This window comes from Alligator sinensis, unplaced genomic scaffold (assembly GCF_000455745.1).
Source record: "Alligator sinensis unplaced genomic scaffold, ASM45574v1 scaffold1054_1, whole genome shotgun sequence".
In the NCBI taxonomy this organism is placed as follows: domain Eukaryota; kingdom Metazoa; phylum Chordata; order Crocodylia; family Alligatoridae; genus Alligator; species Alligator sinensis.
Window position 1 is genome coordinate 999,236 of NW_005842480.1, and position 22,760 is coordinate 1,021,995.

Here is a 22,760-nt window from a genome sequence, read left to right on the forward strand (position 1 = left end):
GATCATAGTAGTGGGCAACCATCAATCCTTCTGGACCGTAGTGTATGTGTATGTGAGAGATCACCAACACCTTCAATGCATGCGCCTAGGCAGGCATGTGGAGGAGTGAAGGCTTCCCAGACCTCCCATCCCCTCTTCAGACCATGGAGACAAAATCCAGAAGCATCCAGGCATTCGGTGCCTCGATAGCTGCAGTTATGTGCACATCCAGGAATCAAATCCAGGCCTCCCACAGGGCAGACACAGATGCTACTACTGAACCACAACAGCAGATCAAGGGAATGGCGACCCTGTCTTACGTGGGGAGACCATGTGTCATTGTGTAGCCTACAGAAATGAAGAGCAAGGCAGGCAACTGCCCTCTATAAATACACCATGGGAATGGAGGGAGGGAACATCAGGGAGGGAGAAGAGTTATTTAAGTTAAAGGGCCATGGTGACACAAGAGATAATGGGGATAAACTAAATATTTATCTAAATAAACTAAATAAAATAAACGTTGATTGAAAATTGAAAGGGCCCAGGTCCAGTTCCACCTACTAGACATCGGAGACTTAGCTGCTCGCCCCAAACATGTGCGTCTTGCTTGAGGAGAGTGCTGTAAGAGCATCGGCAGGCTGCCAAAAGGTTGCCTGTCAAGTGGATCTGGCAGTAGAGAAGGACTCTGGAGACTACATCTCTGCTCCCAGTTCCTCCATGAACTTGCTTGGTGTCATTGGCCAGGCACTCCACATCTCTAATCCCATCCCACCCTCTGGTTTAGGTGTTTTTTTCTGACGGAATACTTTTTAGATCAGGGTCTGTGTGTGTGTGCCACTTACCACATAGACAGACCCCGTGTATCTGTATTACTAAAATACAGATCATAAGCAGTATGGATAAAGAATAGGGAGCAACAAGTATACTCAGGCCCCAACAGAGAGGAGGCTTCTGCAGCCTCCAAGCACAAGCGCTGCCATTTACTGTTTTGGACCAGAGGTCCATCTTGCTCAGTCTCCTGTGTCGCAACATCCTTTTGCCAGTATTTTGTGATGTGCCTAAACCCATGGTCTTGTGGCACATCAAATAGGCCTGTGGCAAACAGCAGCAGAGAGCAGATGCTGAAAGGGAAAGTGAGCTGGGTCTCACCAGGATTTTTTACCCTGTTCCCCTCTCACCTGTAGTCTCCAGCATTTAAAGTCTAGGAAGTCCTGATTCAGAGGCCATACCCCTCATTCCCGTGCTCAGCAGCTACTAATGCCCCTTTCCTTGTCTAATCCCTTTGTGAATCTGGCTAAACTATCAGCTTCCACCACTTCTGCTGGTAACAACTTCCAAACTTAAGTAACCTGCTGTGATAAACAGGGATCCTGGTTTTCTCTGCTTTAAAGAAATCCCCAATTTTCGATTTAGAAAAAGTAACCCCAAATCTACATTTTTCCATCATTAAAATGAAACACCACTATCTATCTATCTATATTATAGATCTAGATATATAGTGATGTTTCATTTCAATCACGGATGAAACACCACTATATATATACACAGTATATCTATATCTAGATAGACAGATAGACAGATTATCTATCGCTCTATCAGACAGACAGACAGACAGAGTGGTGTTTCATTTTAATCATAGAAAAATGTGGATTTGGGGTTATTTTTTCTAAACTGAAAATTGGGGATTTTTTTTAATCAGAAAAAACCAGGATCCCCAGTGATAAAGAACTTCCTGATGTTAGTTTTAAACTAATGACCTACTAGTTTCATGCTGTGACTCCTAGTTCTTGTCTGGTAAGAAATAGCCAATAATAAATCCCTACTGACTTTCTTTTCACATTTGGTATCTTGCAAACCCTTCTCATGCCCCACCTCAGGTGTCTCTTTTCTAAACGGACCAGGCCTGGCCTCTTTACTCTCTCCTCCTAGGGAAGCCCTTCCATGCCGCTTACCATCCTTGTTGCCCTTCTTGGCACCTTCTCTAGTTCTTCTATCTCCTGTTGGAGATGTGGGGACTGGAGCTGGGCACAGGATTCAAGGCGTGGATGCAGCATGGATTTACAAAGGGCATCATGATACACAGGAGCTTCATTCTTGAGTGTGCCCTGATCACCCACTCCCAGTCTGCATCCTCCAGCCTATAATTGAGGGGGTGAAGCCACTGTGAAGAAGTTGCACGCCAAGGTCTCACTCTGAGCCACTGCTCTCAAGCAAGCTTGAGACTCGATCTTTCAAGGGGGTTGGACTCGATGATCTTTTGAGGTCCCTTCCAGCCCTTAATTTCTATGATTTCTATGATTTCTATGCTGAAGACAAAGATCTTGAGAGGTGGCAGGGACTGGCCTCAGAGCAGTTTCACAGCCCCATTTCCAAGCTTGGCATGTGTGGAGGAGAGCTAGATGGGACAGCCTGAGTGCCTGTGTTCCCAAGACTGCAGAAGACATGCACATGCCTCCTTGAACAGCCTGATGGTCATTTACTGCTAAAAAAAAAAAAAAAAAGTTTCCTCCTTCCTGAAAACTTTTTGCTATTTTCTTTAGGGAAAAAAAAAACTTCTCCCAAGGGCAAGCAAACTTCCAAATTGCATTTCTGCTGATAACAGCAAGACTCAGGAGTACATGCCCGAGGGAGGCAGAAGTCTCTAGGGTTATAGAGAAACCAGAGAGAAAAATGTCAGTTAGAGGGAAAGAAACTGCAGCATAATCCTAAAGGAAAAGCCACTTTCATTTATCAAGTGGGTATCACTTTTCTAGCATGATTTTTGCGGCATGGCTCCAGTTCTTGTGTGGTGTTAGTGCCGCCTCTCTGCTCGTCCCTGCATTGCACACGGTCCTAAATAAATGAGTTCTGCGGGAAGTGGTGGGGAAAAAATGGCAGATTATGTTGGAAGCCATTTCAGTGTCATTCATGTCATTCACAGGGACAGTGGTTATGTCCAGTTGTATTTAAAGGAAAAAGGAAGTGATGCAAAAGCCAAAGCGCTGGAGATCTCTCCAGCTCTCAGCTGGTTTGCAGGGCTGGCTGGCTCAGTACTCAGGAGCCAGGCACCCAAAGGACTCTAGGTAGTCATAGGGTTGGAAGGGACCTCAGGAGGCAATGTCTAGTCCAAGCCCCTGCTCCAAGCAGGACCAGCCCCAGTGACATCATCCTCTTCACCCAGAATGAATTGGACAAGTTTGAGTAATTTAGCTTTGCTGTGCCCATTTCTCTGCAGAATGGAGATGATACAATTTACCACCTCCTGTGCATGGCTTGACTATGGATTTAGATGCTTTAAAAGTGTTTGGAGGTCACTGAGGCAGAAGGGGTATTCGAGGCATCTGTTTTTAAGGGGGCTGCCCTCCTCTAGAGGTTTCTCTCTGTGCTGGCTGGTCAGAGAGATGGATTGCCTCTCCAGAGAGCATAAGGCACAGGGCACAGATAGGTATTTACAGCTTTGCTTCACTTGCTGGCTAGAGACAGAACCACTGGTGCAGATTGAGGGCTCCGGGTCATGTCACTGAGCACTGAGAGATGAAACAAGGAACAGATGGGCCCTGGGATCACCCGTGCCCCATCAGGGACTGTGCATACGCAGATACACCCTGCAGTTAGACCTGGCTGTGCCAGAGAAATCCCCTGACAGCCAGGAACACACAAACACACGCCCCTGTTACACACACACACCCTGAAACAGTCAAGCCCAGGCGCCTGTCCTTCACACGCACATGCCCATGCATATCTGCACTGTTCAGGACCTGGCATCCTCACTTACCACGGAGCTGTGAAGACCTAGCTCCTTTGCTCACAGCTGGTGTCTGTGAGATAGGCAGCAAACCCTAGAGAAAGTTAAAATAATTACCTCCCCTCTGCCGCTCACAACCTCTCCTCCCGCTTTTAGGCATTTCACCCCACTGAGGAGCTTCTAACAGCCTTCATGTCGTCAGACACGTCCACAAGTTGCTATAAGGTGACATCTGCATGAGCTGGGCAGGTGGCAGCATCTCTGCTTATACTTGCGCAGATCTGTGCAATGAATTTTGGTTCAGTTGCATGGGTGAATGCACATGATCCCCACTCCACGAACATCTCAATATGCACTAGTCAAGTGCATGATGTTCTGATCTGGCTGGTGTCTGCACCAGATGGTGACTTGTTCAAAGGACGGCTGCAAACTGACTTCAGATTAGAGTCATGGAGTTGGAAGTCACTTCCAGGGTCATTTAATTCAAGTCTATGAACAGAAGAAGGAGTCTCTGTTCATAGAATCATTGAAAATGAGGGTTGAAGGGACCTCAGGAGGTCACATCTAGCCCACCTCCCTGCTCAAAGCAGGACCGGCCCCAACTACATCATCCCAGCCAAGGCTTTGTCCACCCGGGTCTTCAAAACCTCCAAGGATGGAGTCCACCACCTCTCTGGGTAACCTGTTCCAGTGCTTTACTAACCTCCTAGCGGGATTTTTTTTTCCTAATATCCAACCTCAACTTCCCTTGCTGCAGCTTGAGCCCATTGCTCCTTGTTCTGTCATCTGCCCCCACTGAGAACAGTCCAGCTCCATCCTCTTTGCAACCCCCTGCAGGGAGCTGAAGGCTGTGTCATTACAGCTCCATTTTTTACACGCGTTACACTGCACAGTGCATTGTGCAAAGCCTAAGTGGTGCAACTGTACATATCTGTAGGCCAAGGAAGAGTTGCTAAATGTATTTGCAAATGCTTTTGAATCAAACACACTCAAGGATTTCACAATGCGGCCAAAGTCAGAAAAAGGCAAACGTGCCTAATAAATAATTAGCTGTGAATTATTAACAGAGCTCTAGTCGCTGCATGATTGTATAGCAATTATTATTGGATTAACCTAGCATGGGGTTAGGTTTCTAATGAGACCATGGGGCATTGAAGGGCTCTAACTGCTTTTCTATACTCCTGTATAAACTTTGAGAAAGAAGAGGAGGAATCGAAGCCCAGAAAGGGCTTTGATGGAATTTGTCTGCAAAGGTCATGGCTATTTTTCCAGTACCTATGATGATGCTGGCTGCCTGTTGTACAAAATCCTGTAACCTCCTGAGGATGAGCTGGGTCTGGAAGTGGAAGTCATGCTCCCTCCCCATGTACCGCTGAACCTAGGGAGGAAAAGAGGAGGAAAAAAAAGAAATATTATAACTAGGGCAAAAAATGGGAGGAGGGCATGAGAGGAGAATAGACTGAATCCCAATGCAGCCAGAGACTGATCTAACTTTAATGCCCACAGCTAATTCTTTCAAACCCGGAGCTTTCCCCTCCTGAGCAAATTCTTCTCTGAATCTTGCTGGAGTCACCAGAGAATAACATTATGGGAAAAGGCAAGAAAACTTCCTTTGGACCTCAGTAGAGATGAGAGCTATCTGATGTGCTTCCCCAAGGAAACAGTGGAAGATCCAGGACCTGAAATACTTAGAACTAGATTGTGTGGAGCAAACGTCTTCTTCCAATGGCAGGAAGAGAATCTGGAAAGCTTCAGGCCTTTTTCAATTTCTGATATTGTCCATGCCTCTGATGGAGATAATCTGCATCCAGAAAGCCTTAGTATGGGGGAAAAAAGAAATCAACAATACAAGCCACAACTGACCTGAATGCTGATGCCACCTATTAGTAGAAGTGCTCCTGCCTTCTGCATAAGACCAACAAACAAAGAATTTCTGGTAAAAAAATGAACGTTTTTAAATCTTTTATCACAGTGGCTCATGTAGGAAAAGTGTTGGCATTGAGTACACTAGCCATGTCCACCAAGATAAGACCATCCTGTACTCAGCAAAAAACCCAGTAAAAACTTGTAAGATACTTGCAGACTTTGCAAAACCTACTGGTTGTCGTAACAGGCCATAGGGAAGATCTCCTCCAGTTTCCATCCCATAAAGTCATGGCCTCGTGCCAAGGTGCATTTGCAGCTCTGCATGGCAAAAGAGAGAGGAGAGGAGGAGGTCAGCAAAATATTGGACAGATCTTGGAAAGGACCTCTAAAGCCATCAAATCCAGTCGCCTGCTATGGTAGGTGACCACAGCGTACTATTCCCTTTTAAACCCATTGTGCGCCAGTTGAGAACTATTTTGATTTCTAGGATTATAGAAATAGAGACAGTTAACGGTGCCCAAATAGCAGCTGTAAACAATAGGAAGCTAACAAAGGAAATTATTCCTGGCTGGGAGAGGGCCTTTCAGTTCCTCTGTTCCTATCACACACAGAGGCAGCCCTTGGGGTCATCCCATTTCCTCCCACATTTTTTGGCAGGCAGCTGCAAATCAGGTGGTTAGGCCTGCAGGGACTTGGAATCGCAGAGTTTTGCCTTTGCAAGCAAATTCCCATCCAAGTTTTGTAAGGAGCATTTGTGGATGTGCCTGGAAGCATGGCCTAAATGTCCCTGTGCTCCTATTCACGGCATCTGGAATTGGTTCTTCTAAAGAGCTACTTCAGGAAGCTTTTGTGAGGGGTGTTATCTTTTCTTTTGGGTCCAGCTGTACAGGAAATAGGGTAAAACGGTGAAGAGTCAAAGGCTGTTGTGTTTGGAAGTGAATCTAGAGGGCAGGCAGGCAACTGCCTTCTCCTTCTGGCTGGAGAAATGTCATTAACCTCACCTCCGCCCCGTCCTACTTCTTGTCCGAGCTGCCTAGGACTTTGTCTTGCATGATGGATTTATGCTGTAACTTCAAGTCTTCCAAATAGGCCAAAGGCAGAAGGGCAGATCTGATCTCAGTGCTGAGTAAAGTGGAAAAATCACCTCCTTGGTTTTGCTGGAGATGCATCGATTGATGCATGCCAGAGTATTGTTTGCCCTGCTGACTACAGCGTCGCACTGCCGGCTCATGTTCATACCATGGTGTGTTATTACCCCCAGGTCCCTTTCATTCGTGGTGCTGGCCAGTTTGGTGCCACCAAGCCTGTAGGTGTGTTGGGGCTTGCTCATCCCAAGGTGAAGCACTTTACATTTCTCAACGTTGAACTTCATCAGGTCCCGATCCGCCCAACTTGCCAGCCTGTCTAGGTCCGCCTGTATCTGTAGCCTATCTTGAAGCTTGACCACGCTCCCCCATAACTTGGTGTCGTACGCAAACTTGGCCAGTGAGCTCTTCACCCCCACATCCAAATCGTTAATAAAGAAGTTGAGAAGCACTGGACCGAGCACCGACCCCTGCGGGACACCGCTGCCCACTTCTCACCAGGATGACACAGATCCGTTCACTATGACTCTCTAGGTCCTATCCTGCAGCCAGTTTCTCACCCACCTGGGAGAGAAGTTGGAGTTAAGCCCACAATCCTCCAATTTCCTCGCAAGGATATTGTGGGATACTAGATCAAAGGCCTTTTGGAAGTCAAGGTACACAATGTCAACCTGCTCTCTCGTGTCCAGGTGGCGAGTTACCTGGTCATAGAAGGAGATGAGGTTTGTAAGGCAAGACCTGCCCACAACAAAGCCACGCTGGCTTTCCTTTCCATTGTCCGCTGATTTTGTTGCCTGTCATGCCTTGACGTTATAATCGCAAGCAGGAGGAATGTCAGCCCAGTTAGTGAGTCCTCTCACTGTCAGTTCTTGTAGTGGACCCCTTTCTGGGCTCCTCTTCCTTTACACCCTGGTCTGTCTCTCACCCAGTTGATGTACTTACGGACCACAGTTCAACCACGAAGTCTTATGTCTGCAACTCCTTCCTCAATCCAATCTCTGGGCCCTTCACAGGATCTGTTTCCAGTCAGATCCGTGTTGATGAAGTCATTAGTCCAATTTAACTTAAATTAGTAAATAAGGTGACCAATCTTCTTCTTGCTGGACCTTCCTCCCACCCCCAACTCAGTGTCAGTCAGTATCAGGTCCTCCTACATCTCCGACCACTCCTCAGCTACTTAACTGCCTGCCTGCTGTCTGTCCAGCTTCTCAGGTTTCACCTAGAGCAGACCTTGCCTTGGGCAACCAACTGGCCCTTTATCTAGTCTCTCGGTTAATTACTGGAACTCGTGCCGAACAGTCCACACATGATTCAGCCCATTCCTCTACTGGTTTTTTGCTCCGTGCTCACTAAAGCTCAGAGTCCTTCTCTGCACAGGCCCGGCTCTGTTGTGTTAATTCCCTCTCCTCGTTTTGTCCCGTGGTCCATCAAGACTCAGGCTTCTCTTGACCCAGTTGGGACTCTGACCCCACACTAAACCAACCTTCAGGCGTCAATTAGTCTCAATCTCTGGCTTCATTATCCTCAGGCTAGGTATCGGGTCTTTACCAATTCAGTCTCTCTCATTTCCCATTTTTCCCAGGACCTGCCAGCACTCCATTAAGGACAGCCAGTATCTCATGCCCTCTTTAGGGTTGTTGCTACTGGCTTGTCATGGTTTGACTGAGCAGGAGACGTCTCTTTCCACTCTGGTAGTTGGAGTCCTCCGTATCCCTCACCGGTGGCTCATCCACACTTCCATGCCAACTTCTGGCTTTCCCCCTTTCCAGGGGAAAGGAGCTGCCCCATTGCTCCCAGCAGTCTCCCCTTTAAGGAAGGTCAAACTCCCTGGGAGTTTGTCCCCACTGCGTTGGGCTACGGCGTGTGGGATTTGCCCGTTTTGTTGCCGGTCCAGTATTCCTCCAGACCTGAGTTTTCATGTCAGGTTTGTCCAGAAGAGCAAGCATAACAGAGCCTGGACTAACCCCCATGCTACACAGCCATGCATGAAGGGATTGATATTACAAGCTAGTTCCCTTGCAAAAGGACGCACAAGAACAAACTGGGAGTAGCAACTACAGTCTGGGGAATCAAAGGTGCAGCTGAAATCAAAGCAGGCAAAGCAGAAAGCCAACATAAAAACTGCCATGGATTAGGTCAGACCCTAGGTCCATCTTGCCCGGTCTCCTGTGTCACACGGCGGCAGAGAGCGGAGGCTGAAAGGCAGATTGCACTGGGGCTGAGCAGGGCTTTTTCCCCACTGTTCCTCTCTCACTTGCCATCAGCAGCTCTTGTTACCACGGATAACTCAGGTGTGTTGAGGATCCCAATTCAGGTCTCCCAAATCCTTTGTAGAAATACAGTCTGATAAAGTAAGAGTGGAGGTGGCAGAAAGTGGGCAGAGAGTTACAGATGTTGAGAAGAATGTGGATCCAGCCAATACAGAACTGGAAAAAACATGTTAATCTGATAGAAAAGAAAAAGAACTCGCAGAAAAAAAAGACATTGAAAATTGGGAAACAATATGACAATTAGAGGTCTTCCTGAAGGGCTGGAGAAGGGTGATCTGACTAAACTTTTAAAAGAAGGACTGCAAACCTTTTTAGAACAGGAATCAAAACACATTTAATAGCCATAGATGGAGTAGATGGATCTATCTATGCCCCCCCCAATACAAATAGACGTAAAGATGTCATTCTGAGAACGCACGACTTTGAACAAGAAGAATAGATGATGAGAAGATTTAGAGGGCTGTTTGCAATGAAGTTTAGTGGACAAAAAATGTACACATTTTTCAAGATGCCTCATACCACACTTTAATGAAAAGAACTGAAGCAGAGTATGCCTTGTTGAGAGATGGAAAAATAAAATACAGATGGGTCTCCCCCCTTGAGCTTATCTTGGACAACAGTACACCATAAAGAAGAAGGCAGGAAGAGTCCGAGTCCTCAGATTAAAACATCTAGAAGACAACTCTGATGCGCAAGCGGTTTCAGACACAGATGTCGAGGCGCAAGACAATGGCAAACTGTTAACTACAAAGGAAAGAAAACCTTAAAGAATAAAGGCAGACAGTCTGGAACAAAGAGCCTTAAAGCTACCGATTTGCAAGCAGACCTGTGTGAAGGCGAATCATATGACTGGATTTTCTAAATAAAAGTAAATCCTGCATGGTTTGATTACGTTTTGAACAGGACGTGTAGTAATTTGGGAAGAGAAAGATGCGCAAGGTTTGAAATGTTGAAGGCCAAATCTTGGAAAAGGGGAGGGAGAGAGATCTAAATGCAATTTGAGATGGGGAAAGAGGGACTTGCTATATGCCTCCCTCTTTCCCCATAGAACGAGGCCATCAAATAATGCCAGGACTTCACCCAAAGGGACAGTCAAGGAATCGCCAAGACATAAATCATCACATTGGAAAGGCCGTTCAACCCTGAGCTTCACATTTCAGGGCTGGGGAATGGGAGAAGGGTGCATTAGCAGGGACTTTTGGGGGGTACAGAGAGGCAGGGCCAAGACAAAACATTTGCCGTATTTTTGCAGTTTGTGTTTAAAGGCGTTTGATTTGGTTTTTGTGGGGTGGAGTTACGGTGGGTAAGATGGAAAGGGGTTTAAAAAATTTCAACCAAAAAACTCCTTAGAAAGAAAGTTGGATCTTACAGACAAAATTGAAATACAGATACAAATAAAAGGTGCTGCTTAACCAGCTAAATACTAAAATAAAAACTAATGTAACAGGTAGCAAGGAAATAAGCTCAGATTTTACACTTTCACTGCTAGGGTCTCAGTGGGAGGAAGGTGCTACCAGCCAAAGATGAGGCACCATGTTCACCTCATCCAAGAAACCCCCAGTGAAGAGGAACGCAGGAGTTACATAAAAGGCAAGCGGTTCTGCATCCCCATATAGATCTCCAGGTAAGTCAAATCAAAGAGGAGCTGCACTTATCATAGCAAGACGTCCACCTTTTCAGTGAAAGGAAAAGCAGACAGATAGGGAAGGCAATGCTACGCTTTTTAAGGGTCCTTCTGATAATTAACTTTAGGGAGTATCTATGCATCTAATCAGGACCCTGTGTTGTGCTGGGACGAGATAACTGAGTTCTGGACCCAAAAAGTAGATGGCTCCAAGAGAAGCATCCGACACAAGCCTAGACTGATTAGTAGATAACCATGAACTTCTTGACTCTTGCAGATGCTTAAATGCAAAAAAAAGATTTCTCTTTTTATTTAATGCCACACTAGATACATGCACGAACGGTTATGATCCTGATCCACATCATTCCTTAACAACGCTACATCGTTGAAAACAAGGTGGAATTGTCTGGTGAGTCCATTGGACGTTCCCCTTCCTTATGAGGGTGTGGGAGAATACATCCACAGTATATATTTGGTGATTGAATCTCCCACTTCTGTATGACCAGGCAAGAGTGCGAACTCTGAGAGAACTAATCAGGCTGTATTTCACTGAGAAGAAAATAAATCAAATTAAAAAGAATATTTTCGGGGATGCTTTCTGGCTGTCATCAGAGTCAGGCTAATAGATAAAGAGTCTCACCTTAGAAAAAAAAAACTCAGAAGAGAAGGAAGGCAGAATTTGACTAGTGAGGTAGGAATATTTAAAATTCTAATGTAATAAAAGCCCTAATTTGTCTGTTTGTCTGTAATGCTTTTGCCGAACTGTGCATGTGCCAACTGGCATGCCCTGTGCACAGATCAGGGGCGGCGTGCCCCCCTCGGCTCCCCGGTGCACCTGTGGAGGAGCCTCCAGGCTGCACAGGGCTCTTCGCAGGGACAGCATGGGAGTGCCAGGGGCTCCATCCCCTCCGGCCTAGCAGTGAAGCCGAGGCTGGCCCCAGTCCAGCCCCCAGCTCCAGGCCCCCCCTGGGCACGAGGAAGGGGTGGCTGCACAGGCACAACAGGCCCTGGCCCCGAGCCCGGCTCTGCTCCCTCCCGATCCCAGCCCACTCCCTGCCCCACTTCCCCCTCTCCCCACCTTCCCTTTCACCCTTCCCCTGCAAACATTCCCACCTGGGGGGTGCGAGGGCACATGCACACACACTCAGCCCCCCCAAAATTGTTTTTCTCCCTCTGCATGTGCATGCATGTGTGTGTGTGTGTGTGTGTGTGTGTGTGTGTGCGTGCATGTGTGTGTTTGTGTTCATGGCAGGGGGAGAATGTGTTTTTGTCTGTGTGTCCATGTGCAGACTGAGTGAGTAGAGTGCACGGCCATCTGCATGTGTGCATGTGTGTGTCAGTGCGTGTGCATGCATGTGTCTGTGTACATGGCAGGGAGAGTGTGTTTTGTGTCTGCGTGTCCATGTGCAGCAAGTGAATGAATAGAGTGTGTGCCTGTTTGCATGTATGCATGCATGTGTCTGTGTATCTGTGCATGCGTGTGCATGTGTCTGTGTTCATAGCAAGAGGGAAAGTGTGTTTGTGTCTGTGTCCATGTGCAGATAGTGAGTGAGTAGTGTGTTTGCACATGTGTGTGCACATGTGTGTCTCCAGGACACAGGGACTCTGCGTGTGCGCATGAGCGTGCATGTGTCTGTGTTTCTGGCAGGGAAAGTATGTTTGTGTCTGTGTGTCCATGTACAGACAGCGAGTGAGAGTAGTGTGTTCCTATCTGTGTGCACACCTGTGTGTGTGTATGTTTGGCCATAGTGGGGCAGGGGTGTAGGAAACAGGGGGGAGAGACGGCATGCACCCCTCCACCCCCAGCCTCCCCTGCCAGCACCAGGAGAGGAAGGGTCCCTGCCCCCCAGCTCCCTGGGGGCGAGGAGCCTCCAATTCTGTGTTTGCCCAGGACCCCATGCGGGATGGTAGGTGGCAGGCATGAGGGTGGCGGCAGTGGCTGTCACGTGCAAGCTTACCGCTCCCCATTCCTGGGAGGCAGCGGTGGCGTGGGGTGGTGGGTGCTGGTGCACCATCCCCCCTTCATTCTTGACAGGCATTTGGATAGTTTTTTCAATAAAGACTTCAGAACAAACGGCGAAAACTCTTTCAGAACAAACTCCGAAAATGGATCTTTGAAAACTCTTGGCGCTTTGGTGTAGTACCCGAAGACTGGAAGATGGCCAATGTGGTGCCGGTCTTCAAGAAAGGGAGGAAAGTGGATCCGGCTAACTATAGGCCCATCAGCCTGACTTCTATCCCGGGGAATATCTTAGAAAAGTTTATTAAAGAGGCCATCCTTAATGGACTGGCCGACGTCAACATAGTAAGGGATAGCCAGCACGGGTTTGTTGCGGGTAGGTCTTGCTTGACCAATCTCATTTCCTTCTACGACCAGGTGACCTATCACCTGGACAAGGGAGAAGAGATTGATGTCATATATCTTGACTTCAAAAAAGCCTTCGATCTGGTGTCCCATGATCGCCTCTTGGAGAAACTGGACAATGGTCGCCTTGGGTCCTCCACGATCCACTGGCTGGAAAATTGGCTCCGGGGTCGGACCCAGAGGGTAATAATCGATGGAAGTCACTCATCGTGGTGTCCTGTGACCAGTGGGGTCCCCCAAGGCTCTGTCCTTGGACCCATACTGTTCAACATCTTCATTAATGATGTGGACACTGGAGTCAGAAGCGGACTGGCCAAGTTCACCGATGACACCAAACTTTGGGGCAAAGCATCCACACCAGAAGACAGGCAGGTGATCCAGGCTGACCTGGACAGGCTCAGCAAGTGGGCGGACGAGAATCTGATGGTGTTCAACGCCGATAAATGCAAGGTTCTCCACCTTGGGAAAAAAAACCCGCAGCATCCTTATAGGCTCGGCAGTGCTATGTTGGCTAGCACTATGGAAGAAAGAGACTTGGGGGTCATAATTGACCACAAGATGAACACGAGCCTGCAATGCGATGCGGCGGCTAGTAAAGCGACCAAAACGCTGGCTTGCATCCATAGATGCTTCTCAAGCAAATCCCGGGACGTCATTCTCCCCCTGTACTCGGCCTTAGTGAGGCCGCAGCTGGAGTACTGTGTCCAGTTTTGGGCTCCACAATTCAAAAAGGATGTGGAGAAGCTTGAGAGAGTCCAGAGAAGAGCCACGCGCATGATCAGAGGTCAGGGAAGCAGACCCTACGATGACAGGCTGAGAGCCCTGGGGCTCTTTAGCCTGAAAAAGCGCAGGCTCAGGGGTGATCTGATGGCCACCTACAAGTTTATCAGGGGTGACCACCAGCATCTGGGGGAACGTTTGTTCACCAGAGCGCCCCAAGGGATGACGAGGTCGAATGGTCACAAACTACTTCAAGACCGTTTCAGGCTGGACATAAGGAAGAACTTCTTTACTGTCCGAGCCCTTGGGCAGGGAGCTGGACTCGATGATCTTCCGAGGTCCCTTCCAGCCCTAATGTCTATGAAGTCTATGAAATCTATGAAAATTAGACAGGCTGAGGTCCATTTGTGAGGAAGATTGTGTGACCAACCCCAAAGGGAGGCTACCAAAAAGAAAGTGTCAAGTGAACGTAGTGGTGGATGCCTTTCCTGTAGAGGAGATAACCCCAACTGCAAGCCCCTGGTTTATGATATATTTCCAATGTCAGTAGAATCATAAAAAATAAGGTTGAAGGGATACATCTAGTGCAGCCCCCTGCTCCAAGCAGGACCAGCCCCAACTACTTCATCCCAGCCAAGGCTTTGTCTGCGCAGGTCTTAAACACCTCCAAGGATGGAGACGCCACTACCTCTCTGGGTAACCTGTCCCAGTGCTTCACCACCCTTCTAGTGAGACAATTCTTCCTAATATCCAACCTTCTGTGCAAGCAGTAAGCAGCAAGGGGCCAGTTGGAGATTATAGGGTCTGTCCTACCCCGTGGAGACAGGGGCTTCCTCATCCCAACCTTAACCTCCCATCAACTCCCACTGACTCTCCCCAAACCCAGTGCATCCTCTGTGGGGGTCTCCCCTGTGAACAGTCTCAAGCCTTCTACACACTGAGCTCTCAAAAGCAGCTGCAAAAGGATGCCCTGGACTGCCCTTGTATCCCAGGCTTGGAGGGTAGCAGTGGCTGCAGGGGGACAGGGCACCCTGGCTAGGGTATGCTCTGCTGGGTCAGCAGAGACGGGCAAGACTGGGCAGGTGCCATGAGTCCTCCCCATCCCAAGAAGAGGCCCAGCAGATTTCCCGTCCATCTTAGGCGGCACAGTCCATTGTCCTGTCCAGCATTAACTGCTCCAGGCAAGTTGAGCTGGGAGTGAAGATGCAGTTTATCATGCAAAGCTTATCCCTCTTTTAGCACTGGCTTGTCAGGGTTTTTAAATCAGGATCATTTCCCTTACTTCCCCAGTAAAGTCCATCAGGGTGAGATCTAGGTCATGTACCCATGATAACCCCTCCTGAGCCTAACTTTATGCCTTCCCCCCAAACTTGCTCATGATAGATTCCCAATCTCCTTTGCTACATTCCCCAAGGGAAGAAGGAAAGAGATTTAGCTTCTTTTACAACCTCAGCAATTATGGTTATTGCTATTATATTGCCCAAAGGCCCCAAGCAGCCCTTGGGAGCCCATCTCCCACGCAGAGACGCTCCAGCCAGCTGCTAGCACCTCTGCAGGAGGGCCAGCACCAGAGCAATGCTGGGCAGAAGAGAGTCAAAATGCAAGGTTCATGTGACAGAACCAAACTTTATTCCTTAAAGGCCACTGACCAACATGCCCTTGCGACCTACTGCAACAGGAGCTAGGCTTGCAATGCTGCTGGCACCCACTGTCAAGCTGAGCACCGGGTGCTCAACACTTTCAGAAACAAATCGCAGGATGTCTCACAAACAAAAGCACCCGAACCTCTTCCCTTCTGCCCCAATTCCCATAGCCCCAGCTTACTGGCAGGTTATAGTTACGTGTCTCCTGGACACATCCCTCTCAAACAGGAGAGGTCAGGTGTCAGAAGCCTGCACAGAAGGCTGGTTAAATAACCCCCAGCTGGGCCTGATTACTTGTGGCTTATTTACCCCCAGCTGTCCCCAGGTGCCTGCATGGATGTGGCTGCCTGCTTTCGGTGCCCAGCAGGCTACTAGATACCTACTTTGGGTAGCCTGGAAGATGCAAGGCTACCCCGCTGCCACTGACTCCTTGTTCCAGGCTGCAGCCTTGACCCCTTCTGCTCCAGATGGCCTTGCCAGCCCCCTGGCCCCTCTGCTCTACACAGCAGCCCAGACCCTGTCCTCTGACGGCCAGCTCTTGGCTTGCAGCTTTGTTTAAGGATCACCCACATCCCAGTCCCTTATAGCTACAGCTGCCTGCTCCATGCCCTGCCTAGTGAGTTCAGTCTGGGTCCCTGCCTCCCGTTCTTGACCTCCATCCGTGCACCCACTCCCAGCTCCTGGGTCTAGCCAAGGTGGTTGCTGATCTCTAAGTCCCTTACAGACCTTTTCCTCTGAACCTGCCTGCTTCCAGTGCCCTGACCCTAGTCTAGACACTTGCTTCCTGTGTCCATTTTGGATCCCCTGGGTTGTGACCCAGGGGAACTGGGCTGATTCAGTCTGCAGAAGAGAAGACTGAGGGGGATTGCATAGCAGCCTTCATCTCCCTGTAGAGGGGCTGCAGAGGATGGAGCTGGGCTGGTCTCAGTGGGGGCAGATGACAAGACCAGGAGCAATGAGCTCAAGTTGCAGCAAGGGAAGTTGAGGTTGGATATTAGGAAAAAATTTCCCACTAGGAGGTTAGTAAAGCACTGAAACACTTTACCCAGAGAGGTGGTGGACTCCATCCTTGGAGGTTTTGAAGACCCGGGTGCACAAAGCCTTGGCTGTGATGATGTAGCTGGGTCTGGTCCTACTTTGAGCAGTGGGTTGGACTAGATGTGACCTCCTGAGCTCCCTTTACCCTCATTTTCTATTAATCTATGACCCTCTAGGGTCAGGGCCCAGCTGCCCATGTCCCGGTTGTGCCCTGGACAGCAAGTGGAAAATAACATAGTCCCTCGGTGCAAGTAAAGTTAACCCCAGGGCAGCACACTGTCTGTGGATTAGCTCCTTTAGCACCAGGCTCTGCTGGCGTCTCTTGTGTGCTAACAATTTTGGAGGGCAGGGTGCCCAGAGCCTCCCAGGAGGGTGCACAGCACCCTACAAGATTAAGCATTTAGTGGGTCCGTTCAAAACCACCTTTCAAGGCAGATCATTAGTGTTACTCTTCTTTTAATTAATCAATAGCTTTGTGGTAATGAGGTGCCTGGAAATGAATGCTCTAGTTCCACCATAGTCGCAGTTGAGCTGGCCAGGAGGGGATCAGCTGTCTTGCTGGTCCTTTACATGCTCCTTCTACAGATGTAGCTTCAACTTCCTGTGGATTTTGTTGTGTTTTATGAGCTCTGTCGTGTGCTCGCGCCGCGGTCAGAGTGAAGCAAGCAGCCTGGGTCCCGCTGGCTTAGCAGCTTCTCAGGTGGCACCAGAGAATTTCATTAACAAGCTTTTTACTCCTGCTGCCAGCTCATGAATGTAGCCCCCTCTCTCTAATCCGACCAGACTCCAGCCCCTTCTATGCTGTCCTGCCGTGCCATTTATGCCCTTAGGCCCCTCTACATGTGTGATAGGATTAGCATACACAATCCACACATCCAGCTTCAGATCCTATCCTGCCTTATTGCCAGGACACCGTCTCAGGCTCCCCCTGCACCTGCAAATAGCAAGCTCCAGCAGCCCCTTATTGCACATTTCCCAGCTCTCACTTTACCACTGGATGGACCTTTATATGGCATGATAGTTAATTTGCACATGTAGGAGATCTGAATTAATTGCACAGTTAGCTGGTCAATTGTGTAAGGTGTGTAATGCATAGAGGGGACCTTAGTCCTTTAGGTTTCAATGCTAAGACCTCAGCAGGCAGACTTTCCTGTCACTCATCTGATGCTTAGCCCACCAGGCAGCACTGAAGGACTTTGGTGCCTGATCTCTATGGTCCATTTCCCACATGATAGAAAACGAGGGTGTGAAGGGACCTCAGGGGGTCACATCCAGTCCAACCCCCTGCTCCAAGCAGGACCAGCCCCAACTCCATCATCCCAGCCAAGGCTTTGTCTGTCTGGGTCTTCAAAGGATGGAGACTCCACCGCCTCTGTGGGTAGCTTGTTCAAGTGCTTTACTTAGTGTTATGCACTCAGTGCATGTGTGACTGCATCTCACTGGGCATGTCTATACGTACTTGAACATGCCTTAGTTAATGTGCATTAAATCTAGTACCTCCATTGTGAGGTACTAGGAAAATGCCCATTAGTCTACTGTAATGCGCATTAACTAAAGAGCACGGTTTTTAGGAGCCCTATACATGTGCAAGGAGCTGGCTCTGGTGTGCTGGAAATCCAGCTCATTGGAGCAGACTCAATTAATTAATTAATTGAGTCTGCTGGAGCTCGGAAATGAATGTGCTCCAGCAGACTTTAGCATCACATGTATCGGTGTCCTCGCACTGAAAAATAGTGGTGGGGCACTTTGAACTAAAGCTTGTTCAGTGTGCTTTAGTTCAGAGCACCTCACCACTATTTTTCAGTGCAGGGGATGCTGATACATGTGACACTTGGGTGCTTTTAATTAGCATGGCTCACTAATTAAAGCACCCCCCCACGCTTCCCAGACCATGTGCAAAAATGCCCTTAGTGATGCTTTAATGCAGATGAACCTAGTTTAATGTGCATTAACCAAAGAGCACAGGGTTTTCTAGTGATGCTTTAATGCATATTAAAATAGGCTAATGCGCATTAAAGTGCATGTGTAGATGAGTCCACTGTGCCTTTGGAGATGAAATCCAGCGGCACCCCCGACCCTGCCATGGTGACCCCTACACAGCCCCCTGCCCCCAGATGGAAGCAGGCCCATGGACAGCAGCATGCCCCATGCTGGTTCCCAGTCCGTGCTGGTTCCCAGTCCATGCTTGCAGAGCCCGGCTGGTGTTTTCTGCCTCTAGATGTCACTCTCCACTGCCTTTTCTTCCTCTCGTCCTATTTTTCTTTCTCCAAGATCCTACAATTTTTTTTTTTTTTAATTCCTTTCTGATCTCTTTCCGGCCATGTGTGATTGCAGTTTCCTCTGGGCGTCCATTTCAGCAGCCAGAAATTAAGCAGCAGACGGAGGGAGAGAGAAGAGGGGGGATCGCCCCCCGCTCATCCTGCTCCCCCAGCAGAAGCAGAAGGAGCCACTCTCAGGAATTCGCACCAAGGCTCTCTGTGCAGGATCTGCAGGAGGAAAGGGAAGCCGCCAGCGCCAGGCTGCCTATCTGGAGTACAGAGAGCCCCACATGCCCCTTCTGGGGGTCTCCCCAGCCCTAAACCTGCAAGACAAGCCAGCAGAGATGCCCTGTCCTCCCTGCATACCAGCTCCCACCTCCCACACCTATTTTGGCTCAACAGGGGTCCTCCGGATCTGGGTGGGAAGCTTCTGCACCATCTGAAGTGCTTTCCTCCTCCTCTTGCACAGCTGCCAAGCTTGGCCAAGTCCTGCCAGGGGGGCTTTTTTCCACCCCAGCACCAGCAGCTGCACCTCCCAGGGGTGACAGGACTGTGGCGATGTCAGTCTCCCTGGACCGGCGCTGGATGGGTGGTTTTTCTGTTGCTCTGAATTGAAAAGCAGCCATCAAACCTACCTGTCCGCCTGCCCCTGTCACTGCTGCAGCTGTGTGATAGCAGGGAAGGCTCAGTGTGCTGACTGCTATCCTCTTCCTGAACTGGAGACAAGAGGGAGAGGTTGCAGGGTCCGTCAGTCCCACCCCTTCCTCTCTCCCTTCCCCTTCCAGAGGAGAGTCCTGGCTCTTTGCAGCATCTGCGGTGCATCGGAGAGCAAACCAGCCCCAGGAGCTGCAGCAGAGCAAGCCCTTGCTTCAGGTGGTTCAGGGGAGAGGAGCTGAGAAGAACAAGGTGCATTGGGTCTCCCGGGCTCTTGTCTTTGGCGTGTGACACGGATCCGGCTCTGCAATTCCACCAGGCGATGGCCACGCAGTGAAGATGTCCGTGTCCAGGCTGAACAGCGTCAATGGGTTTCTGGAGGACTCCAGGATGGAGGCTGGGGATATGGGGAGGATCCTCAGGTGCTTGGAGATTGGCACTGTGCTGACCTTGTTCTACCAGAAAAAGTCACAGAGGCCGGAGCGCAGGACATTTCAGGTCAGGCTGGAGACCAGGCAGATCATCTGGAGCCGGACCCCGGAGAAGGTGGAAGGGGACAGTGAGTATATGCGCCGTGCTTTGCAAATCCAGAAAATAACTATCTGTAGGGAAGCGGGGCTTGGCAAGATCCCAGTGAAACCCCAGTCAAATGCAGCAGGACCTAGTGGGTTCAATCCTCCCTTTCCCCTGCCCCGGTATGGCTGTGCAGCTTGGGGCGCACCTCTGTCGACTCCCCCGCCGCACAGAGGTGTTGTGGGGGCTCTGTACATAGCATTAATAAAGCTCCAAGCAGCACTATTTCAGTGCTCTACCTTAGCGGTAATAATGGGGGTGGTTGCGTGGCAATGACCTTGCGTTTCCATCGCACCGGGGATGCGGAGGACATCACCAGCTTCACCGATGGGACCCGCTGGATTTGCAGGGGTCGGTTAGCTAATGGCTAGTCAGCAGCCGGCACTGAGCGAGAGCGTGGGGGCTGCTCCACAGCTCGCTGCAGCCAGCGAGGATGGATGCAGCATTTGCCCAGCTGGGTGAATGCTGGGTCAGGGGAATGGGGTGCCTGGTGTTGGGGTTTGGCCTGGGTTGATGACCCTCCCAGACTGTGAGCGCAGGAGATCTGGGGCAGGCATGAGGGTATGTGATAGCATCCCAAAGAGGATGCCTCCAGCAGCACTAGGCCTCCTAGCACTGGTTTATACTGGGTAGGAACATCACCTACTGAGTCAGCAGCAATCCTACTGCCAGCCTGGGCCTGGGTTTTCCCCTTGGAGGTCCCCAGTCGATCCTCTCTGACTGTCCGTGGTCAGCTTCTCCGGCTGCGGGGTCTCAGCTCCTGCCATTATACCCACGACGTTCCCCATGGTCCCCACGCCGTTATCACGCTCCTCGCAGCCAGTCACCGGCTCAGTCCCTTTCTTTCCCTTGGCAGCTCCTTGCGCTCTCATTTTCCCTTCCTTTCTGATTGCACCAGGCGTCGGGTCCGTTCCGGCAGCAGTCCTGCCAAGGGGAATGGAGTTCACAAGGGCGAATGTGCAGTGTTTTCCTGCATCGCTTCTGTTGTGCCCTTTGCTTGCTGTAACCCACCCTTCCTGCCGTCCAGCTTTCTCCTTGCTGGTCCCTTCCGCCCTCCCTTCCCTTTCGTTCCCGGGCTATTCAGCGTGGGGTGGGGGCATTCGGTCTCATCGCTTGTGCTACTCTGAAAAGCATGCCGATCTGTTTATCCATCTCGGTTGCTCAGGGCCTGATTTGTCAAAGGTTATTTCCCCTTTGTCATGTTCTAAATGGCTGATCCCATCCCCTTCTTTGTAACCACGGGCAGCCGCCTTGATTATACGCAGGAAACCAGCACGTGCCAGGTGGAAATAGTGCAAAACCCACGGTGCGTGGGTAGCTCCACGGTGGGTGCGCTCCCCTTTGAGCGCATCCGTGCCCTGGGAGGTGACTATGCGAATGGCCCTTCTTACTCAGCAGTGCTGCTCCTCCTGCATTATGAAGGGTTGGAGCTGCTTGTTGTAGTGCCTAAACCAAAAGCAGCTTGTAGTCCTTTCCGCCCCATAGAGCCATCTCAGCCCTGGGAGGAGATGGAGTCTGATGCGATTTGTACCTCATCAACACGACACTGAATCCACTGCCATTGCCCAGGCCACCTGTGCATGCATGTTGCTTTCCGAGCCTGCTCCGGATTATAGCGTGGAATTGCACAGGTGTGCAGAGAGAGCGAGTTTATCGAGTCGTTATTACTGGCAGCAATTCACGGACCACAAAGAACCTGGCCGGACTCTCAGATCTAGGGTCGATGCTTACAGTAAAACCTTTTTGGCTTTGCTTGTAAATAAATACAACCTGTTGTGGAGGCATTGAGAGAGGATGAATACAGACGGGTGCCTTTTCAGAGTAGTGCTGTCTGGTAGTGTAACTAGGGTGGGCGAATGGGGCACCAGCTCCAGGCGCGGATTTCGAGGGAGGCTGTAGGATGGCTGGTTGGGGGAAGCCCATGCTGCAGACAGGGTCTAGTAAAACTCGCCATTTCGTGGCATGTATATAAGCAATGCGTAACACGTACAAGCACCATCCAGTGCCTGGTGCACCCTGCCCTTGCCCCTGCCTGGGGTGCCGCAGTTGCTAGCTATGCCCCTGGCGCTGCCTTTCAGCTGCATATTTGCAAAATGATGCAATGCTTTGCAGAGCGACAGCACTTTCCATCACCAGGCACTGCACAAGCCAGGCACAACAGGGGTGTCGTATACATGGCTCGCAAAGCTGCAGTATTTGGCTCCGAGAGGGGCTGGGAGCTCAGGGGGGGCAGTGTGAGTGGGGGTCTGAAACTCAGGGTGCTGAGCCCCATTGAGGACCTGGGTTGGCAACAAGGGGTGAAAAGCAGTTTCATTAACACCCCTAGGTCCTTGACACGACTTGCCCTGCTGCATGAGATGGGTCCAGATCTGGTCTATGAGGACCTCCACAATCTGGATCCAGCCCACAGCCAGCCCCGAAGTCCAGATCCAGCCCAAGGGGCCAAACCAGTCCATAGTTAAGCACTGTGAAGCCGAGTTTGCTATGGTTAAGCCCAGACATGGATATACAGCCAGAATTTAGCCTTCACCTTTCAAAAGTGCCAACCACTATGCGGTTCCCACCTTGATGGAATGGACTCTTGGCTCCGTCGTGGGCGTTTAGTGCTTGATTTCAGTGAGGACAGGATTTGAGCCTGAGAGGTTTATATTCGGTGTTGCAGAGGACCAGAAATCCCACATAAAATTGGTGGGGGCTTCCAGTGCCTGGCCCTTCTAGAAAACAGATCTGGCATGTCTGAGGTTGGGCTCTCAAAATAGAGGCCTGCGTGATTCACCTGGGACGTCTGTGGCAGAGCTGGGGGTAGAAATCAGGAGCTTTTGGGAAGCAGAGTTTTGCTCTGATCATCCAACCACTTTGCCTGTCCAGGAAGCTCAAATGTTGCACTGAATTTCTGAATGCGGGTGAAGAAACAGGTGGGGATTTCAATAGTTTATAAACCCTTGGGAATGACAACTTCCT

General features: G+C 49.8%; 1 protein-coding gene and 1 long non-coding RNA gene across 2 annotated transcripts in view; one reads left to right on the forward strand and one right to left on the reverse strand.

Moving 5' to 3' along the window:
- LOC112551487 overlaps positions 1–19,343 on the reverse strand; it is a 26,526-nt gene extending 7,183 nt beyond the window's left edge. Inside the window, exons 1-3 of the long non-coding RNA XR_003095786.1 lie at positions 19,208–19,343; positions 5,802–5,887; positions 4,979–5,081 (exon numbers count right to left, since the gene is read on the reverse strand). This is a non-coding gene — a long non-coding RNA (uncharacterized LOC112551487). The remainder of the gene's footprint in view (positions 1–4,978; positions 5,082–5,801; positions 5,888–19,207) is intronic.
- LOC102368895 (1-phosphatidylinositol 4,5-bisphosphate phosphodiesterase gamma-1-like) overlaps positions 18,253–22,760 on the forward strand; it is a 57,215-nt gene continuing 52,707 nt past the window's right edge. The window contains exon 1 of the mRNA XM_014523391.2: positions 18,253–19,785. Coding sequence (XP_014378877.1) covers positions 19,566–19,785 — 220 coding nt within the window. The 5' untranslated portion in view covers positions 18,253–19,565. The remainder of the gene's footprint in view (positions 19,786–22,760) is intronic.